The sequence below is a fragment of the Sorex araneus genome, chromosome 3, assembly GCF_027595985.1.
Source record: "Sorex araneus isolate mSorAra2 chromosome 3, mSorAra2.pri, whole genome shotgun sequence".
Taxonomy (NCBI): domain Eukaryota; kingdom Metazoa; phylum Chordata; class Mammalia; order Eulipotyphla; family Soricidae; genus Sorex; species Sorex araneus.
Window position 1 is genome coordinate 40,360,161 of NC_073304.1, and position 23,265 is coordinate 40,383,425.

At 40.4% G+C, this 23,265-nt stretch overlaps 1 protein-coding gene across 3 annotated transcripts in view; it reads left to right on the plus strand.

Moving 5' to 3' along the window:
* Positions 1–23,265, plus strand: part of RTN1 (reticulon 1) — a 243,925-nt gene extending 220,660 nt beyond the window's left edge. For 2 of the 3 annotated variants that reach the window (XM_055130075.1, XM_055130074.1), the window contains exons 4-9: positions 15,120–15,327; positions 17,988–18,126; positions 20,023–20,092; positions 20,574–20,620; positions 20,704–20,762; positions 22,473–23,265. In XM_055130075.1, the coding sequence (XP_054986050.1) occupies positions 15,120–15,327; positions 17,988–18,126; positions 20,023–20,092; positions 20,574–20,620; positions 20,704–20,762; positions 22,473–22,515 (566 nt within the window). In that variant the 3' untranslated portion in view covers positions 22,516–23,265. Of the gene's footprint in view, positions 1–1,246; positions 1,449–15,119; positions 15,328–17,987; positions 18,127–20,022; positions 20,093–20,573; positions 20,621–20,703; positions 20,763–22,472 lie in introns of those variants that run through there. The other variant, XM_004612387.2, reaches the window with a different exon arrangement.

Here is a 23,265-nt window from a genome sequence, read left to right on the forward strand (position 1 = left end):
AGAGCCTGGAGACTCCTGTCTTTGGTCCTGAGTAATGTGGGCCGCGGCTGTGGCAAAGTAGATACAGATCCAGGAACTGGATCACTGGGAACTGGAGAGGAAGAGCAAAGGCTCCACCTCCCTGGATGGAGAAAGGCCTCGTGTGATAAGACCATGCCTCTGCTATTTCCATTCTTCTCTGTGTCACCTATGGCAGTGCCTCTCAGGGCTCAGTCTAGGCCATGCTCGGGGAGGGATCCCTAGCCAACCCGAGTCAGCTGCATGTCCGGCAAGTGCCTTAAAGCCCCGTGTGCCTGTACTCTCTTCCAGGCCCCCCACCTCTCTGGGTGGTGGTCTTTAGTCCGACAAGGCAGTTGGCGCTGGTTCGAATAGGTGACTACCCCCAATTCGCCTCCTCCCACTGACATCCTCCTTCTAACTAGGGACTCCTTGGCTAACCAGGCTCCGAAACTGCCTCCCAGGCTCTACACAAGGCCCCTCCCAACCTCGTCGCCGTCCCCAGGATCCTATTCCAGAGACGCTGTGTTGGTGCAACATGTCCCTATGTTTCTCTGGTTTCTCTTTGGGTGTCCCCACTAGTGGCCGCTCTCGGAGTGTCCCTGCTGCGCTCAGGAAGTGGGAGTCAATGCCCGTGGCCCAGGTATTGATCTGGGGGGACAAGCCCTCAGGTTTAGTGTGTTTAGTCAATGCACAAACCGCGCTGCAGAAAGACATCGACAGACGCGGGGGTGCGGTAAGATTTCCGGTGCTGATTGGGACTTGCAGACAACCGCCCTGGAGGAGAGCCTGGAAGTGGCGTGGATGATGCTATTTCAAGTCTGGCCAGAACCTAAAGCACCTCGGGGGCAGAACGTGCATGAGCACTGAGGGACAATTCGGGGAAATGAGATGCTGCTCGTTTTTTGCCATCCAAGAGCTCGGGCCAACAACAGGTCGCTTGGGTTTCTAAGAAATTTCTAGAACATGAATTCCGCCCCGCGACTCCGCGCTCCCAACAGCCCCCATCCTGGTCCTCTCCTCCCCACCTTGGGTCCTTACCTCCCCCCTCCCGCCCTGCTCCCGGTGCATTTTCGGCGGGTTTCACCAGGGCAGCACCCTCCACACCCCCCCACCCACCCCCACCCGCGGGGTGGCCGGCCCGACGCCCGCAGCCCCGCAGCCCCGCGCGCGCCGCGGCAGCTCCCGGGCCTGCGCCGCGCTGATTCGCTGCCGCCGAGACTGCGGCGCCGGCGCCGCGCCCGCCCCTCGCCGCGCGCCGCCTGCTGCAGCCTCAGTCTGTCTGCAGCCGCGGCCGCCGCGATCCCACCGCTGCAGCCGGGGCCCCGTCGCCCGAGTGCCCGCGCAGTGTCCCCGAGGACCGCCACGGCGAGCCCCCAGAGCCCGCGCGATGCAGGCCAGTGCCGATTCCACCAAGATGGACTGTGTGTGGAGCAACTGGAAAAGTCAGGGTATTTTCTTTATTTCAGTAGTGCATGCCCGCGGCGCACGGGGGACCCGGACTCGGCCATTGTGCATCATTTCACCTGTGGGACCTATGCATGCTTTACACCCAAGAGAGCCTTGTGTTAGGTGGGGAGTAAACTTGTTGTGTCAAAAATCAAAATGGTTGGTGTTTGATTTTTTTTTTCCTTCTGATTTTTTTTTTATTTCCCCCACCCCCCATCCCTTTGTTTTCTTGTTGGAATATTAGTATTTAAAATAATGCATCATTTGCCCTCTGCGAGAGTTCTTTTCGGATCCATTGATCGCTCCGTGTTTGTTTAATTTCTTCTCATCCCACGAGTTAAAAAATGCTGTCTTATTTGTTCCATGAAATTCAGCTCATTTAATTTCTACGAAAAGGTTGAAATCTCCTGGTAGAACCATTAACTGAGGGCTCTGGCGCATCCTTTTAAGGGGGACACACCCATTTCAGGGTTGTTATTTGTGGTCACACAAAGGAGATGGGGAATGCAGGCAAGCTCTCAGTATCCTGAAAATATGATGGCGTAGCCACATATTGGGATGGTTCACGTTGAAATATTCCAGGGGCTTTTGTCTGTCATTGGGTAACCTATAACTGCTATTTATTAATAATGGTAATCCCAGGAACAAATGGAGGGAATTAAAAAGGAGTGCTGTTGCCCTCTGGTATAGCAGAATTATTTTTGAAACATTCCATATTAGCACTGGGTGTGGCCACCCTTCAGCCTCGCTTGCTTGGGTTGCTTTTCAGCCATTTTTATTCAGTCCTATACTTCACACATCCATCCCTCCTTTGTTACATTAACATTCTCTCCTCCTTGCTCCATTTGAATTGATGAGGAGAAAGAGATAATTGACATACTAGTAAACTTGGCTGTTTGTAAGATGAAGTGTCTTAATATTTGACAAATGTGGTTCTGAAGAAGACACATTTGACTTAACCTGCAGGGTTGCAACATCCCTCAGGGGACCAAGAATACTCTAGAGCAGAAGCTGTTGGTTTATTTTTTTAAAACCTCCCTCTTGTAATTTTATATCACAGAAAGACTGGGATGCCTTCTCATTATTAAGAAAAGCCTATGGGACTTTTCTTTTGTAAAATTTTAAAGCAAAGAGGAAGTAAACATGGGTTTCAGGATTAACATACTTGCACTGCCTCAATTGTTGATTCGGATGATGGTGGCGTAAAATACGACAGTCAGTTTCAAATCATGGAGCTATTGGAAATACACTTGTCAAATATTTTTTTTTAAATGGACCAAGTTAAAAGCCAGGAAACAAGAAATGCATGGCAACTTGGGTACATAATTTTAAAGAATTGTGACAATTACAGGGAATCGCATACATTTTAGACAGAAGGCTGCTCTGAAAATTCTTTGTGGCATTTTATTCTTGCTATACATTTAGACTCTCCCAGATCCTCTGATTTATATATATAACAAACCTATGCCTTAAAATAATAGCAACTTTAGTTGGACATAAAGACAGAGCTTAGACTATGATTGTGAGTTTTTTCTATTTTTTCCTAAAGTAGTAGATGCCAAGAGATGATTTGCAATAGCTTTTTTTTTTTGAATCAAATATAAGGCTTTGTTTCTTCACAATCCTCTCTTTTTTTGCCTCTGTTGATCTCACAAGGGAGAGGGGAGCTAAAAAGGCATGGACAATTATAATCAAAGAATGTGTCATAATTTGTTCATTGAAGACAATTACTTTTATTCCCAATGTGTAGCTATTTATGAAGATTAATGTAAGATCATTGAGGGTCTTTTACCCTCAGTGACCTCTGATGATCTTCAGTACCATTAATTTCTCTTTGTCAAATAGAAGCAAGCTATTATCTTGAATATTGACTAATAACTGGATGGGTGGAATAGAGAGAGAAGAGAAATGGCAAAAAGTTATAAGTTCACTTTATCCTCCCCTAAAAATCCTCATCAAAACTAAATCAGCAATGCCATCTTTTGTTTATCATTTTAGGTATACCTTGTCTTAATTTTCTCATTTTGGAAACAGTTCCTCCTAACCTTGGCTACACTTTAGTATCATCTGGGGAGCTTTACAAAACACAAAGGATGCCTGGGCCCCGCCCCTAGAGATTCAGATTCAACTGGACCAAGTATCAAGTTTTCTTTTTTTAAATACTCCTCAAGTGAGTTTAGTACATAATCAGAGATGAAGCCCCTGGTGCATAATCATTCTTCATGAAACCCAGCAGAGCAAGATGCTTCATTCAAATGATAAAAATGGGTATGAAATAGCTATGAATACTCTTCAGAGAAGTCAGGGCCACAATTATTGATTTAATAATGTTTCCCATTAGTATTAGAAGGTAAAACGTTTGTTTGGTAAAAAAAATGCGTGATTTCAGCTATAGACAAGAAGGTTTAAAGAAAGGGAAAGCTATGATGTATATTATCTACATCATGAAGATTCTGCTTCCAATCTCTAAACAGTGATACTGCTGAATGTTGGTGAACCAAAGTCCAGTGAAAAAAGGAGAATAAAACATTATTTAGTAATCAAATAACTATATAGATAATAATCTCACCAACCACAACAGTCCTATTATTGGGTGCTTTTTCTAAATGACTTACTTGAATCATGACATTTAACTCTCATAAATCCTATAACGTATAAGTTATATTATTATCCCATTTTACAGATTGATGGACTGAGGCTTCTCCCAAAATACATACCAGAAACTGAATTCAGCCCTATGCTGTCTGGCTCAATGCCCCTCACATCTCTCAGCTCTGCCATCTGCCTTTCTAATGTCTTGAAATTTTTAATTTATTGATGGTTGTTAGGAGGTTTTTAAAGATGTTAAATAATTTGCTCAGTGTTTTTCTGTAAATTACATGTTGAGTAGAAAAGGTTAACCCTTGGCTTCAAGTCTCCCTTTGCCCAATCCAACTCTCACTACCTCTCTATACTACATTGAGTTCCAGGGAATGGACTCTCATTTATCTCTTATCAAGTATTTTCAAAAAATTCTCTCCCTAATGACAGGCATTATTTAGCATTATGGCAGTGATCTGACTGATTTATGCTGTTGTTGCCATAATACAACAGCATCAGTTTATCATCCTGGATTTCCATAGATATTAGCTAGTTAGCATTAACTGAAATTAGATTATACTCATTAGCTATTTTGCCTGGACTCTTACATATCTTTCTTAAACTTTAATACAATTACAGTTTATATTTTATTGTATAGAGGCAGAAACTGACTTTAAAGGTTGAGGGGGCAAACCTGTTCCCTAAACGTATACTTTTAGCTACCCTACAATACAACTTAAATCCAAAAGGTGCTGTGCTAGGGAGCACCATTTGGCCCAAACCATTTAACCATCTCATTCTACTGGTGCTTTTTTTTTTATTAGTTTATTTTCTACTGGTGCTTTAGAGACATTTTTTAGTTCCCCCTGTACTCAACATGTTTACCTGACAGGATGCTTGATGAAGTGGTGGCTTCAGCTATGTTGCATGCTGCGTGCATGCAGCTGGAATATAGTTGCATATACTTTGCTCTGTTGTGGCAATATTCTGAGTTATAACCTCCCCAACAGATAAAGTGTCAAAGAGAGAAATGCTATCCCAAGAATAGAACCTAAAATTAATATTTCTGAATTTTTTCTTTTACAAAATAAAGTATTTTGGAAAACATTACAGTGCCCTACTCTTCAGGGTGGCCCTTTCTGGAAGGGGCTAGTTCAAATCAGAAGTATCTGAACACACTGAAAAATGTCTGTCTAGATATAGTAATTGAATGTCATGTTTGTATTTTGAAAATAGTATTTTTAGAGGCAACTTTATAGTCATACATAAAGAGAAATACCACCTTTTATCAAAAAAACCTTTATTTGGACTTAATTATTAGAATACTGTACAGAAACTACAGCATAAATATTACCTAACTCTCATTCTGCAGATTCTGATGAGACCCAATAGGAAAACTGAAATAACTAGAGATCTGGGCTTTTATTTTTTAATTAAAGAAAAGAAAACTCTCATTATGCAAATGATGAAATTATAGAAAGTTAAGTGTAGGTAACTATTACTCTATTGAAAAACAAAACTGCTCTTAAATGCAAAGTATTATCACTTTCAAGGTAATCTATTTAAGGAAATATTTTAGAATGTTGGAAGAGAACAAAGTGTGCATAACCTCAAAGTAATTGAAATTATTTAACAGAAGCAATTAACATGAAACTGAAGGAATTGAGCTTCAGATACATGTTTCTGTTTTTTTAAAAAAATTTTTGCATGGTGAAAGACAGGTGTTGGAACATTGTATGAGTGAAATCCAGTCATGAATAGCTTTGTAACTGTGTATTTTATGATGACTCAATAAAATAAAATAAATATACAAAAAATTAATTGGTAGTATTTATAGTATCCTACTTGAGAAATAAAATTTACAGTGTCTAAATAAATAAAAATGACGCAAACTACCTTGACATGTGGCATTAGAAAAAATCAAAACCTTATTTCTTTTAAAAAATAAAAAATTTTGGTGAGTGCGAGAGATTACACTCATACTTCCTAGGGCTCATACTCATACTTGCAAAGTGCACACTCTACCACTGAACTACACCCAAGTATGAAACATGTTTCATTACTGTCTAAGCGATTTTATTACAACATTAAGGACTATTATAAACATCAATAGGTTAGAAACACTTTAGCAATATACTTTGGTTGTGTGTATATGTGTGTGTGTGTGTGTGTGTGTGTTAAGACACATTCAGCGATGCTCAGTGTTTACTTCTGGTTCTGTACTCAGATATCACTCCTGACAGACTTGGGATTCTGTATTGGTACCAGGGATCCAGCTCAGGTAAACTACTTGTAAGGCAAATGCACCACCGCCCACAGTATAATCTCTCTGGCTCCTACTTTTTTTTTTTTTACTATATAAGGTATATTCTAAGTGCAAATTTATCAAGAGAAGTCCAACAAAAGATTCTAATCTAAATCCATTTTTTGCATTTTTTTCAAATTGCCATGAGTGATTTTTTTCATTAAAAACAGTAATATCCCTGATACTCTCTTCCAAAGCTCTATGAATCTATACATTAGTAGGGATCATGGAGGAAATCTTTCATCATAATAAGCAGGCCCTTCCTTCATAATTCTTAAAAGATTCATCTAATTTTCATCTTTAGTATTTAGGAACACAATCTATGAAGTAATGATATATTTTTTAATGCACAATAAAATAAATTAAAATCCACTGAGCTCTAAACCCCCCTGAATCCAGCAAACAAAATATACCATCAGTGGGTAGCTTTTGGGATATATTTCTTTCTAAAAATAATTAATTATTTTACTTGGTGATCCCATCTTTCTCATCCAGATCTCCTAAGTTGTGTACATATTTGATCATATATCTTACTGTTTTCCCAATTCTTGTGAAAGCTCATACAGGCAAATTGAAAACCTTATACAATTTGAAGTTAAGAGTTTAACAGTAATTCTTTAAAATCCAACAGCAATAACAACTCTATTAAAATGTTGATAATTATAGCTATATTCAAAATACAAACCATATTTTAACTAAGATAAAATTATTAGAGAATTTTTTAAAACTTTTTATTGATTGAGGTTCTATACATTTCAATACTGTTGATGATGGTTTCCCATGCACTTAATTTCAATACTACATTCACCACCAAAGTACCTACCTCCTCCCCCAAGGACCCCAAAGCCCTTCACTTTCAACTCTGCTCCCTCATAACATACCCCAATTCTGTGGGTATGTGGATCAGTTCTGATCATCACTGATCAATGTGGATCAGTTCTCACATTGTGATGACCTTGACCATTTGTTGCTCTGTCACTGTGTATTTTTTTTTACATACACTAAGAGAAATTCTGCTAACCAACTTTAGTCTCTGTGCACATCTGAGTTGAAAAAATACAGATGACTGAAATAATTTTCAGTTTCACAAAGCTAAATGTTTTAAATTTTTTAATTTCTAGAATAAAATATTTAAATCCATCAGTTTTTAAAATCATATTTAGAAACAGATTTTTCATAGTGCTTTCTAAGTTTTAGCAACTTTATGTACATTGTGTCACTGTCCTTAATATCAAATATGAGCTAGATTTAATTGTACCCTAAAGAAATAGAGGTATATAGAGCTCCTGCTGTGTATTTTTAAATCCCACATATGAGAAAGATCATTCTGTATCTATCCCTTTCCTCCTGATTTCACTCAGCATGATATCCTCAAGTTCCATCCATGTCGCTTACAGATTGCATGATTTTTATTCCATTATGCATGTATACCATAAATTCTTGATCCATTCATCTGAGGTGTTTCCATAACTTGCTTATTGTACTTAGTGCAGCAGTGAACATAGGTGTGCATACTACCTTTCGAATTATTAGAGGATTTTTAGAACTTAGTGGTATTCTTTCCCTCTAAATAATTTTGAGCTATATTTTTAAAATTGGGCTGGAGCGATAGCACAACGGGTAGGGCGTTTGCCTTGCATGTGTTCAACCCGGGTTGATTCCTCCATCCCTCTCAGAGAGCCCAGCAAGCTACCGAGAGTATCCTGCCCACATGGCAGAGCCTGGCAAGCTCCCCGTGGCGTATTCGATATGCCAAAAACAGTAACAAGTCTCACAGTGGAGACGTTACTGGTGCCCACTCGAGCAAATTGAAGAGCAACGGGATGACAGTGATACAGTGATTTTTAAAGTTAAATCTGAGCAAAGTTGCATTTCTCAAAGTAAGATTCTTCAATTCTTCTTTATTGTTAAAAGCAGGGGGCGGGGCACAGGGAGGGCAGACATTCCATCTTTACATACAAGTTTCTTGCCTGAATTGGAATTAATTTGGAACAAGTGTAATGTATATATGGTTTTAATTTTTGGAATTACTGATGTTCACTCATTTCACAATGGGTATATTTCAAATGTATCGCATTTTACCTTCTGTATTCAGAAACATTTCACTGAACATAGTGGTAAAGGGGTCTGGAACATTATTACTAAACAGAATAAGGTACAGTGAAAGATCGTTCTTTTTCCTAGACTTAACATATTTTCAGTTCAAGAAAAGCTTTTGCTGTTACAGTGTTGGTTGAAAAATATCCAGTAACTGCCTTTTGTTCTTTTTTTCTTCTAGAGAAAAAAATAAACATAGTAACAGTAACAGTACCTAAGCGGTTCTTTTCTTCTCCAGTATAGTGATGAATTGTAAGAAGGTATTTAAAGATTTGATGGCCAATTATGGCTAGTGAGCACCTGACCACATGAATAATTTTGTATTTTCATCCATTCAGAAAACTCAAACAATACATAAGGACATTCTTTTTTTAATTTATTTTTTATTTTTTAGTGATTACAATTCGTTTAATTTAAAAAACTTTTCTAGAAAAATTTAAGAGGAGAGAGACAGAGACAGAGACAGAGACAGAGACAGAGAGTGTGTGTGATTTCAAGGGAAAACACAGACTTCTCTAAAAGGGAAAAACCTGAAAGTATACATCTTAGACAGAGATGCTGGCCAGTCTCGGGGGTGGAGAACGAATCCCGCATGCCATTACTAAGTTGGTTCTTTTTTTCATATTTTTTTAGCTTCCATTTCTTTTTCTTTTTCTTTTTTTTTATTAATGAATCATCGAGAGGGTACAGTTACAGATTTACATTTTTTCGTGCTTGTGTTTCAGTCATACAATGCTCGAGTACCCATCCCTCCACCAGTGCCCATTCTCCTCCACCGATGACCCCATCATCCCTCCCACACCCCATCCCATCCCCCCATCCCGCCTTCACAAGGACATTCTTTATTAACTACCTCCTCACTGAAAACAGAAAAAAAAAATCCTTCTATGTGCCTCTCTTACTTAACTCTCATGTTCCCACAACTCGTCTCTGTACATCCATCTCTTTGCTCATCCCCTTTGAGCTGTTTACTGGAAGTTTAACAGGAAGTGTAGCTGGATACAGTGATAAAATACTGGCCCTGCCTGAGCTTTCCTTTCCTGGCCAGATTCCGTCCAAGGTGACAAAGGGCCTGTGTTTCACCACAGAGGGTGTAGTTGTGGTGAGATCTAGCAAACAGGAATCACGTTCAGCTTTTATTTAACCCAAGAAAATGAATCCCCCACAGACAGAAAAGATTTTGTCTTCGGTCCAATCTCTAGGGCAAATTCTTTTGCTTTTGTCTTCCTTAAAAGAAAGGTGCCAGAGATTTTTGCTGGCTGTGGCGATCAGACCTTCTTTGCCACTGTTCCACCTGCACTCATTTCATGTAGAGAATTTTCTGAGAATTAAATGAAATGCCTCCATTTTTTACTTTGTACGAGAAGCAGAAGACACTGGGGTTTTTTTCCCTCCAACTTTTCCACCAGACGATGTAAATCACTGAAGTGGCATTGGCCTTTTTCTCTTGTCTGTCACATTGGCTAAATTTAGGGAGTGTGAAGGAAGGACTCTGGGAAATGGAACCACTGCAGTTGTCTTACCCATAAAAGTTCCTTCTCTAGCTTTTGGGCTAGAAATGTTGATATTATTTATGAGCAGGAATTTTCATTTGCTTTCTTAAAATTAGCTTTAATTTTAAGAATTTGTCACTTTGAAAGCATTCATATATATCAAAAATTAGTTTTAATTTGTTACCTCAAAAGCATTCACTTATACCACATTTTATCTTATAAACAAAAAGTATTAACAGCTGTTTCACTCTTCCTATTTCATACATTTTTAATAAACCCTCCAAATACTGAAGATTTTATTGCATCACATAATTGAATATACTTCAAGTAATTCCATCAAATCAAAAGATGTTGGAGCCTGTACAAAGATTTATTTCTAGACAGTTGATATAAAATTGTGCTTCCATTAAGCTATTAATTCGAGAGGCTGGAGAGATAGTAGATAGTGCAAGATTTAAGACTCTTGCCTTGCACACAACTCACCCGGGGTTCGATCTGTGAAACCAAATACAGTTCCCCTGAACATTGCTGGATGTGTTCCTTGGGCACAGAGCCAAGAATAAGTTCTGAACACCTTTAGGTGTGGCCCAACCCTTCCCCTTGAAATAAATAGAAACTTTCACCTCAGACCTTGAATCATTTCTATTTTTCTTATTTGAATTAGGAAATGAATTTCAGTATCTGGAAGCAGGATTCCTAATGTTTGCCTGTTTGCCAGTGATTCCCTGACTGAATTAGTTCTAAGTCAGCCCTAGACCATGTGTAGTGTACATTCCCACCTGTGGTTTAGGGACTAAGATGAGATCACCAAAGACCAGTCCATTTATTAAACTGATGGGATACACTAATCTCTATTTTCAAGTAAATCCTTGCTCTTTAGCAAAATAGCTTTAAAGTCTGTCTGATCTTTTTGCATTACAATAATGAATGAATAAGATACAAGCTATCCATACTTCGTTGTACTCAACTTTATTAAATTTTATAAAGTCAATTTGGGATAATCTGTTGCAGTTAAAAAATATATATATAACATAAAGATATGTATGTATGCATATTATAAGAAAATTTTGTTCAAAACCTTTTTTTCCTTAATTGGATACTTCATTTATTTAATAAATTTGATAACTTTTATATAAATAAAGCTTCCTACACAAGTTTTCTTCAGTCTAAGCAAAATTGAGAAGTGGAAATCAGCATTTCCACAGCAGATTGGAACATAGAAATGCTCCTATCTGATCACACCACCGCTTCCTACCCATCCCACTCAGCCAACAGTGCTCTGGGCCATTTGCCAACACCCTGACCACACACAGTTTGTCACTGTTTGCTGTTGTCATCCTCCACACCCATCTCTTCCCAACAATCCCAGCCTGAGCGCATGGTGGTTCATTTCCATCTTTTCAACTGAACCATGGACTCCTCTGACTGTCTCCTTGCCACAATCCCCAGTCCTGGGTTAGGACCACCGTCAATTGACCAGAACCCCCGGCCTCTAACCCTGTTGACTGTAGAGATCCTATTGCCATGAATACCCTCTGTACTTCCTGGCTGTCCTCTTGATCAGTTGTTTAACTGATTCTTGTTCAATTCTGTTTAATCCTTCCTGTATTTTTCTAAGTAGCGCCACAAGTATAATTTAAAATTTTCTCATAGTCACATTAAAAATGAAAAGGTAAAATTAATTTTGATAGCATATTTTATTTAATCCAACATGTCCACAGAAAAATACCCTTTAAGCAACAGCAAAAAAGAAAATTATAGAAAAAGCATTCCTGAGACACTACTGTTGAGGTACTAAGTCTTAGAGCCAGGGGTTTCCTGGCACATCCACGAATAATCCTTGAACACAAAACCAGGGATAATTCCTCGATTCTTATTACTTCAATGATCACCTCCAGTGTCACCCCAAAACAAAACAAAACAAAACAAAGAGATAAATCTTTTGTCATCTGTCTCATTAGAAACTGCTGGCCATCTTAGTAAGTAGATTGAAAGACCCGTTGTGTAAGGACCAGACACCAGACCAGTATTAACAGTTAACAGTTGACACTATCTGCCCACAGATTCTTTCAGGGAAACTGCTATTAAATGCCAATAGTGCCTCACTTTCTCTACCTGTCTGCACAAGCCTCCAGAGAGTCAGAACACTCCTGTAAAAGGCACACTATTTTTAACGGGTGTAAATAGTTTGTAAAGAGAGTACAATCCTGCAAATAGCAGATTCTCTCTCTGGTTTTGAACTACGAGCATGGTCCCCTGTGCCCCTGCCCCAAGAGGTGAATCAGTCCCGCGTCCCAGCACTTGAGGAGATTGTCTCTTCATTCCCAGATATGTCTGCCATGTGTATCTTTGGGTCTCATAAAACAGAAAAGTACAACTTAGAATGGGTTTCTTTTCATTTTAATTTTTAAACAGTCCACTTATTTTTATATTCCTGCCACCTCACATAGAACCTGGGACTTGCACAATTGCACATATAAAAGATAACACTTCAGATAACAGTGATGCTTCAGATAACAGTGATGCTTTACTCTCCTTTTCATTCCCTATTCCCCTCCCCCTCAGGAAATAATACTTCTGAGGAGGTTCCAGGTGCCCAGGGAGCACTTATCATTTAAGCTCACGTCAATTTATGGTCTCCATATTCAACTTCAGAGGACCAGGCTTCAAGGTTCCTTCCTCTTCTGCTCCCTGGATTCTTAGGCGTCCTGGCTTTCAAAAGTGCCTCGTCTCTGCTGAAAACTGTTGTAATTTTGGAGCTCTCAACAAACTATTATTAAAGAAAAACCATTTGTTGTGCTTGTTTGTACTGTGTTTTAAATGGCAAGCATTATCCCTACCTGCATTATCATTATAATGCAGCATCTTTCTCTGGTTGTTTTTAGGTTTTGTTTTGTTCTGTTTTGTAGTGGCAGTGGGGAACACACCTAGAAGTATACTCAGGGCTTACTCCTAGCTCAGTGCTCAGGGATCACTCCTGGTAGGGCTTGGGGGAACCATATGGGGTGCTGGGGAATCAAACCACATGTATGACAAATGCCTCCCTTCTCTACTACCTATCCAGTCCACATTACACCTTTCTGGGATCTTTGCATTGCAGAAAATGATAAATACTTTGAAAATAAAAAGAATCAGTGCCAATGAATAAAATTTTCATAAAAAAATATGTAGAGGTGATATAATTGGTGATTTAGCCTGGGAAATGAAAGCGACTTTGATGGATGGCAGATTTACACAAAAATAATTTTTTTTCTCCATCCTCAGATTGCTGAGGATCCTTAGGTTGTTTTTTTAAAAAATCCCTTTATCTTAAATTTACTCCCCAGCCAACCTGAGGTAAGTCTGTGTGGGACATTCCTCAGGTCACTAGAGTCCTGCTTTGCTCTTTAGTAGCTGACTCTGGTCTCTTCAGCCTCTCATTGGTCACCTTCATTTTCCAGGGGGCAAATGACTGGCATTTACTTTTATAAACTAGATGCTTACAGGTATACTGCACAGGAAAAGCATAAGCTACTGCCACTTTCATTGGGTTGAGAAAGAATTTTGTGTCTTATTCTTTCTTTCTTTATGAAAAGTTGACATAACATTCTATAAAAAACCCTTATGGTGTGTTTTTGTGTGAATGAGCATTGTGCTAAGTAATATAAGTCAGGCTAGGACAAATACCGTGTCATATAACATACACAATCATAAAAATCTGGACTTGCTTTTTATTTATTTATTTATATTTAGAAATAGAAGTAGAATCATTCTCTTCTTATAGAAGTAGAATCATTCTCTTATGAAACCCAAAGATACACATGGCAGACATATTTGGGCTAAAGGGGAATAAGTTAACGAGCTATTGGTCAAAGAGTGTAAACTTACAGCTAAAAAATAGTACTTTTCAGATCCAGTGCACATCATAATAATTGGTGTGTATTCTTCAGTGTTGCTAGATTAGATTCCATATATCTAAACTAGTAGACATTTCATCACACCAAAACAAAATATTGATTATCTGACTTAATAAAAATATTAGCTAATACTCAGATGGCAATATTATAATTATATCAAATTAACACTTTGTGGAACCAGAGATAAAATGCAGGGGAAATGTGTTTGCCTTGCATATGGCTGTTCTGTGTTTGATCCCTGGCACCAAATAATGGTCCCCTGAGCATCACCAAGAGTGATCCCTGAGCAAAGAGCATACTGCCGGTGTGAACCCCACTGGCCTACCAAAATAACAAAAATGAATACATTGTATATTTTAAACTTAGATGGTATTATATATCAGTTATATAATAAACTTTTTAATTTGCCTAACTGGAATATACATTTTTATATATTCTGCAGCAAGTCTTCTATGCTTTTTTAATAATCTGCTGGCTAAAATATCCAAAATACTCCCATTTTGTATCACAAACTGCTTTATTCTTTTAATTTAGCTTCAAAATCGAAAGGGTAATTGAATTGCTGATGTGATATGAAATTTAAAGCTTGTATTCTAGATTTTTAGGCGCTGAACATAAGTGAACAAATTATATACAAAATCATTTCATTCCAATGTCAGCCTCAGAATTTCTTGAAACAGCCCCTAACCCTTTGGTTTTGCTTATTTGGGACACACAGCACATCCGTTCACAAGCCTTGGGCATGGCCTGGGTCTCCCAGACCAGTGCCATGCTTCTACAGTCTCTCCAGAAACTCTATTCTCTTCATTGTCGCACCTTCTCCCCTGCAGGACCATTTGTTGGTATGATGGATATTTGCCTCTATGGACCCCATCGTCAGCAGGCCAGGAAGGGCACGTGTAGTCCTGCCATCAGGAGAAGAGAATGGACTGTTCTCAGCATTCTCTAAAACGTCCACTATCATTTCAGAGTGGACTGATACGCTGCCCTGATATGATAGTCTAGCAAAATATACTCAAGATTTTTGACGACTGGACAGTCAATCACCTATTCCTTATCTGTGAATTTATGAACTGTCCTCAGGGACAGCAAAGGTTCTTCCCATGCAAAATGAAATGACAGTACATGCCCTGGGCATAGCTCTATGTCTACTAACCTGGTATTATTTTTTAAGGGACACACAGGCCAGGTGAGAAGCCTCCCAAACCAAGGCTTTTACAGGATGGGCCACGGGGTCTCCCCTACACTCCTACTGCACTGTCAGCGTTAAAAGGTGTGTGTGCTTCATGTGTCTCCCTACAGCTATTGACTTGCTCTACTGGCGGGACATCAAGCAGACTGGGATAGTGTTTGGGAGCTGCCTGCTGCTGCTCTTCTCGCTCACCCAGTTCAGCGTTGTGAGTGTTGTGGCCTACCTGGCGCTGGCAGCGCTCTCCGCCACCATCAGCTTCCGCATCTACAAGTCTGTTTTACAAGCTGTGCAGAAAACCGATGAAGGCCACCCGTTCAAGTAAGTGCCCAGCCTGGCCAGCCCTGGCCCGAGCTCTCACAGGGCTCTTTGCCTCTCCCTAATTTCAGCTCCCAGTGCCACTTTGAATAAGGCTCCTCTGAGACCTCACAGGCCTCTAGATACTCATCTCTTAAAACCTGAAGCTTTTCTGGAGAGCTTTGAAGACTAAATCATTTATCCCTGTTCTCACATCGTCTTATTGGGGTTTTCACATTTCAGTGACTACTAACGAGAGATGAAGCATGCACATTTGCTCTACATTCATGTCATTTCTATAGCCTAAATTATACTTAACTATTGTATACTCAATGGTTACTAACATTGATGACAGTTCTTTCCACGTGGTCCATGTTTTATGACTTACAGAGCGTTTCAGTGGTTAATCCTCCCAACTGTGTGAAGAAAACAGAACATTATGCTGTCATTATGCTATTTAGGGAAGAAAAAAAACTAAGGTTTTCAAGAAGTAAAGTGACTTGCACATGGTCACGCGAGGTGTAAGTAAAACAGTCAAGATGGTGGAGTTTGGCTTTTTATTCCCATGCTCTCTCCTTGGAAGTTTAATAGCAGAGAATCAACCTTTGAGGGATACAAGTTCATAACAGTCTTACAATGCATTCTGTACTGGGCCTTCAGGATAGAATGGACAGGGAAGAGCAGGCTATTTATTCTTAGAGGGAATATTCTACGAGGACGTAGGAAATATGGCAGAAGGAGGCATTAATGCTGCGGCTTCCTGGCTTCCAACTCCACCCCAGTTTATCCTTTGATTCTAGCCCATGAATCAAAGGATTGAATGAATCACAGCAACTTTCAGGGGTCAGTGTCCTGTTTCTTCCTGCCCCATGCACACACACAGCCCACCATGTAGCCCAGTACTGGTCCCACATGTAGGCTTTCTGCTGCTCTGGTCTTATCACTACCCAAAAGGTGGAGGGCTCATAGTCCTGGGAGCCACAGGTAGAAAGAACTGCATTGTGGCTTATGACATCTCCTGGCTCCCCCTCACCAGTCAGCAGCATCAAGGCCTTGGGATGCCAGGATATCAAGGAGGGAGGGAAATTGCATGCATCAATGGGGGCTTGCAGGTAAAGGGAAAAGGCTGCTTACCAGACCTCACTTCCAGCATCTGGTTCCCACCTCATTTGATCATCTACTATGGAGTTCATGCATCTTCTGAACTTGACTTGGCTGCACAAGCTCCACCTCAAAGGTGGGAAGAGCAGAGGAAGAGAGTGGCCCTTAATGGGCTAATTGCGCCCCCTCCTGCCCTCAGACATCCAGGCAGGGCTGGATTCTTGCACATTTTGGCCTGCAAAACTGGGAGATTATTTCATAAGGTCTATCTCATTTTTCTTTTTTCTACTTTCATCCAGTTATAGGACCAGGTCTCTAACCACAGTTAGTTCAACTGCTTCATCTTCTTTAAGGAGATAAATTTATTTATTTATTTATTTTTTAAATTTATTTTTAATTAGTGAATCACCATGAGGGTACAGTTACAGATTTATACATTTTTGTGCTCATGTTTCCCCCATACAAAGTTTGAGGACCCATCCCTTCACCAGTGCCCATTCTCCACCACCGGTAAACCCAGCATCCCTCTTACCTTCCCCAATCCCATCTCCCCCCACCCCACCCTGCCACTGTGGCAGGGCATTTCCTTTTGTTCTCTCTCTCAAATTAGATGTTGTGGTTCGCAATAGAGGTGTTGAGTGGCCACTGTGTTCAGTCTCTAGTCTATATTCAGCCCGTATCATCCTTCCCTCCGAACCCCCACCTGGCCTTAAGGAGATAAATTAAAACTTTGGAGGCTGAACTCAGTTATTCTCTTTATCAGTAAAGAGAATAACTGACTCTGCATACATACAAATCAAAATAAATGATCACTTTTTCTTTTTTTCATAAAGAAGAGAAATACCTTAAAATTTCATTACTAACTCCCTAAAACTCAAGCCAAACACTGCTTTATCCATTTAATCTCAAGTCACAGAGATGGATAAGAAGTGTTAGGACCATTCTGTGTAGACAACATGGCACACTGTGAAACAGAGCAGAGGGAAAGAGAGGATGGAAGGCTGGTCCGGTTCCTGGGAGGATGCCCACATCAAAGATGGGTGAACTCATAAACATGAACCAGCCTGGTTTATCCATCCAGGAGCCCCATTTAATCATTCAAATAAATAAAAAGTGCAGCTACTGGAACTGTCACTTCCTGTAATACACCCTGTGAGCACTTTAATATGCTCAGATCACTTGAGTTCTAGGACTTTCTTGATAAAACCTGAATATAGGTTCCAGAATTTAAACATGAAATTTTAGAGTTTTGGGTGATGAAAAAAACCCCAAGAAACAAAGAACCAATTGGCTGCTTAAAATTTATTTTAAATTTTACTTTATTTATTAAAAAAATAATACTTGTAGCAGCAAAGAGGAAATGAAGATTCCACAATTACCTGGTAAGCCAGGGGTGATGGAGAATCAGCCCATGAATCAGCTAGGGAATCAGTCTTCTGTGCTCAAAGACAATTCCTCTGAATTACCAGTTCACTGTATAATAGCTTTTGGGGACAGCTGTGGTCAAACACACACACACACACACACACACACACACACCTCTTTGATGGAGCTCCTGTGGGGGTGATTTTTTTTTTTGGCAGGACCTACCTGGAGCTGGAGATCACCCTTTCCCAGGAGCAGATTCAGAAATACACGGACTGCCTGCAGTTCTATGTGAACAACACGCTGAAGGAACTAAGGCGGCTCTTCCTGGTCCAGGACCTGGTGGATTCCTTGAAGGTATGGCTACTTCAGCCTTTCACCTTACAGGGTTGAGTTTTGTTTTCCCTAGCAGTATAATATTACAAGCCACCACATATTGGAGAATTAAAAAGCAAGTATTAATTATATTCTAGAGGTAGAAAGCCTCTAGCTGCCGAGCCTAGTCCCCTCACTGTACAGATGCCAGAAGTGTGACTCAGAGAGGTTAAGACACCAGTGAGTCACCGACAGAGCTGAGAACAAGCCCAGCTCATACGTGTGGCCTCTGTGGCCTCTCGTTCTGTCTATTCTACAGTACACTGTGGTAGTTTCTCCTCACAACTTCAATTCCTTGGTCACTTACCTAAACTTAGTTTTTAAATAAAATCCCAGCTTGAAAAATGTGAAAAATATAAGGGACTTTTTTCACTGAAAGAAACTCAGGATTCTGTTACTAGTAAGCAATTCGCATGTCCATACACAGTGCAGGCTATGTGTTGGGTTGGGGACCTGGCATCTGGGTGTTATTCCCTGTGCACTCATGGAACTCCGTTTCTGTGGAGAAGCTTCTCTGACCACCTTGTGGCTTCCATGGTAAAGCAAAGCTAAATTTGAGTGGGCAAAGGTCAGTTGGTAGGAGTCTCCTGTGCTACCCTCAGCACTTTTAGGTATCAAAGATTAGGGTCTTTGATCCGGCATCAGCCCTGTAACAGTTCAAGGAAAAGCAGAAGAGAAAGGGGTCTTGATCCTGAAGAAAAGCCTCCTGCTTTTCTGGAATAGCAGCATTGTACCAAGTAATGACTAAAGAAAGATGCCAGGAAAGTTGCAATTTTTTGCCCTGGGACATTTTAAGAAATAGCATTTCTATTTGTTCAAATGTAAAATCGGTAGACTAGAACAGAAGTGGCAAGATTTGTCTCCAAAGGGCAACAAATGTTTTAGACTCTAGGGGCAGTGGTTTCTGTTGGTACATATTCAATTTTGTCACTGTACTTAGAAAACAACCAACAGCAATCCATAAACGAATGACCGAGTGCCAATAAAACACTATGAATAGTGGACATTAAATTTCAAATTTCTTTTTGTTTTTGCTATTTGGGTCACACCGGCAATGCTCAGGCTTCCTCCTGACTCTGCACTCAGGAATTACTCCAGGCAATGCTCAGAGGACCGAGTGGGATGCTGGGGATTGAACCCAGGTTGGCCAAATGCGAGGCAAATGCTCTATCATAATGTTATCATGTTATGACATAATGTTATCATGTCATGAAATAGTGTTCTTGTTTACATTTTATAGAACTATATTACCTTTTTTATGCTATGGTGGGGCTGGAGTGATAGTACAGTGGGTAGGGCATTTGCCTTGCACGCAACCGACCCGGGTTTGATTCCTCCGCCCCTCTCGGAGAGCCCGGCAAGCTACCGGGGGTATCTTGCCCAAACGGCAGAGCCTGCAAGCTACCTGTGGTGTATTCAATATGCTAAAAACAGTAACAAGTCTCACAATGGAGACATCGCTGGTGCCCACTCGAGCAAATCGATGAGCAATGGGATGACAGTGATGCTATGGTGCTGTTGCACCATGCCCACCACCAGAATACCAGGATCCCTCCACCAATGTCCCAATTTCTATGACTGTTTAAAGACTTCAAACTAATCTAAGCTTGTGGGTGCTTAGAAAAGGAGGCCATGGACCATAGTTTGGTGACCCCTGCTTTAGGTTTTTATTCCTTTGAGCCTCTAAACTTTTCAGAGAGGGAAAAGCTGATCCTCTGTTAGCCATCATTCTGTGAGGACCTGTACATGGGCTTACATTTCCCATGGGGACCATGATGGATTTTGACTCCCATTCCAATATAACAGAAAAACGGAGGAAATGAGATACTTCTCTAGGTTTACAAAAATGCTAATAAAGGTGATCATTTTATTCTCCAGTTTGCAGTCCTGATGTGGCTCCTGACTTATGTTGGCGCACTCTTCAATGGCCTGACCCTGCTGCTCATGGGTAAGAGCGGCCCAGTGGGTCTGGGCTTCTCTCACATCCCCCGTGAACATCAAATTTCCTAGGCCGGTGGCTAGGAACAAATGCCAAACATCCCTGGGTGCAGAACATTTCCCTGGCCACCACAGTTTAATAAACAATATAGTATCTGATACACTAACACTTAGTTTCCCTGGCTAAGGTGATTTAGTTTCCTTTAACTATAGCTGGTTTTCACTCCTAACGTATATCTGTTTACAAAGGCAGTTATAGCCAGAACTGCTGGGGCGGGGGCGGGTGGGGGGTCCTCCATTCTCCCTCATTCCAGAAGTATCTGGAAAGGGGACAGAATCCCTATATTTTTGTAATGGCTGACTCTGTCATCTTTTATTTAGAAGTTTGACATTATAAGTAATGCTGTCATTTTATGTAATTATAAAAATGTCTCAGTTTGAACGTATTCTTACTCTCAGAATTTTAATACTTTATTTGTTTTGCATTCCAGCTGTGGTCTCAATGTTTACTCTACCTGTAGTGTATGTTAAGCACCAGGTAAGTCCTATGTGATGTCAGATATTTACATTAAATTTGATCTTGTGATCTTTGGTTGTGTTCATGATTCTTTGTCTCTGCAGGCACAGATTGACCAATACCTGGGACTTGTGAGGACCCACATAAATGCTGTTGTGGCAAAGTAAGTTAATTAGAGCAATTCATAAAAAGGAGAGATGTTGTGGCAGGAATTTGAGTGGATTAAAAAGGGCTATTAGGTTTATAGCTCCAGTCCAATGGACTGGAGTGATAGCACAGCAGGTAGGGCGTTCGCTTTGCATGTGGCAGACCCGGATTTGATTCCTCCATCCCTCTGGGAGAGCCCGGCAAGCTACCGAGAGTATCCCACCCACACAGCAGAGCCTGGCAAGGTACCCATGGCGTATTTGATAGGCCAAAAATAGTAACAATAAGTCTCACAATGGAGATGTTACTAGTGCCCACTAGAGAAAATCGATGAACAACAGGACGACAGCGCAGTGCTACTAGGTTAATAAAATAATAAGCTGAATTTTAGTCATTTATTATGTGATGGGAAGTCACAGACTTCCCATTTTTTATTTCAGAAAATAAGTTTACACAGTTTAAGAACAAGATGAGTTAGAGGGGAAAAAAGAGGTCTTATTGAGGAAGGTAAAACTAATTATAAAGTTTTATTGGAATAAAAATGAGTTAAAATTATACTTTCAATCTTTGGGGCTTTTGTTTTGTTTGTTTTTATTTGGGGGCCACACCTGGTGGTGCTCTGGGCTTTATTCCTGGCTCTGCAAAGACTTCTGGCAGGACGGCAGGGCTCAAGGGCCCATATAGGATGCCAGGGATCAAATCTGAGTTGGCTGCATGCAAGGCAAGCGCCCTACCCGCTGTACCATCACTTCAAACCTTATACATTTTTAAATACCTGAAATTATAACTCTTGAATACTTTCCAGGGTGGCCTTGGTGGCCCAGGTATTGAACTTTCAGGTCACCAGGATGCTGCTTGGAAATCCATAACCCCATCCCTTCCCCACTGCCACCACCGCCACCACCAGTAGTTCTTTTAAGTACATAAATCAGATCACATCACTCCCCTGCCTAAAATTCATCAATGCTCTTAAATTTTTTTAGTTTTGAAGTTTTATTCAAGCACCATGATCTATAAAGTTTTTCATAGTTGGGTTTTGGACATACTATGTTCCAGCACCAATCCCACCACCAGTGTCTTCTTCCCTCTCCCAGATTCCCTCCCACCCTAACCCCCCATCACCAGTCGGCCACCTTGAGGGCACATTATCTTTTTTTTGGATTTCCAGTGGGCTTTTATTGAGATAAATTAAAAAAACCAAGCTTTTCACCATCTTTTTCAAACCTTAGAAACTCTGCACTCTGGTCCATATACGTGTACATACAACATAACACATCCCCCAAAAAATGGAGCCCCACTGGAACATTAGTCAGTTAACAGAAAGCCAATTTTCCCTCTCCCCAAATGTTTTCCAATTTTTGAGTCCCCACTGTTCACTTCTCAGTGGAACTGGAGGGCACATTTTTTAATTTGGTTGTTGAAGTTTGGATCTCTTGTTTTCAGTGTTGTTGACTGTGATTTGGATATCTAGCTAGGCCACTCCTTTATACCACCTGATGTACTTGTTCATCTTGGCCCCTACTCCCCAGTGCTTCCTGTCTATCTTCTTCCCTCTCTCGACTTCTTTCCTTCTCTGCCCTTGTCCTCCCAATACTCTGGGGCCAGGGGTGATGTGGGCATCCCCCTTTCAAACACTGCATTCCCAGCTCTTCTAGACCACATGTAAGTGAGATCAACCTGTGTTTGTCTTAATGAGAACGACTGCCTTTTGAAATTGTTTTTTCAGGATTCAGGCTAAGATCCCAGGAGCTAAAAGGCATGCTGAGTGAACAGACACCCCACCGGGGACTGGACATACACAAGAATGTCTGCCGTGGTAACAGCTGTTCTTACATGTTACTGCAAATTGATTGTTTCTTTCCCTACCCCAGTACAATAATCTTAGCGACAACCTTTAAAACAGCTGTTTTTAGGCTGTTTCTGTACTCTTAGGATATTTGAGTCACTTGTGTCAAGCACTAAAGTATAGATAAAAGTGTATTAGATGTGGTTTTTAATTTCGTGTTGCTTAAAAAAAAGTGCATGATGGTGAGAGCCCAAGTTATCTTTCCTTCTTCAGTGTTCTTCTCCTCCTCTCTGCAATGCTCCTGTAGCTTCTGATGTTCCCTGTGGCTAGGCCTTTCCTGCCGAGTGCACTGACGCAATAGTGAAAATCGCTTCCATGTCCTTGGGTTGCTGGTTGGATTAATCTTTAATAACAATATATAGAATTGTAAACTGATGTTTTAGTGTTTTTCTGACACACACACAACATAAAAATGAAAACAGTTGACTGTCCTTATGGTAATCAGTTTTGTACAACTTAAATAAATGAATAAACCTCAAACCAACACGCAGTACTTTTGTTGTGTGGGACTGATGGGCTGATTTACATGTATGGTAATTAAAAAGTACCAGCATGTTCACTTTATTACAATTTGTATTACTTACGCTGTAGTTCCTAATGGACTTAATTATGGACTCGATATTTGCACTTATGTACTTGATACTGAATGCATAAATAAATGTTACTAAATGTA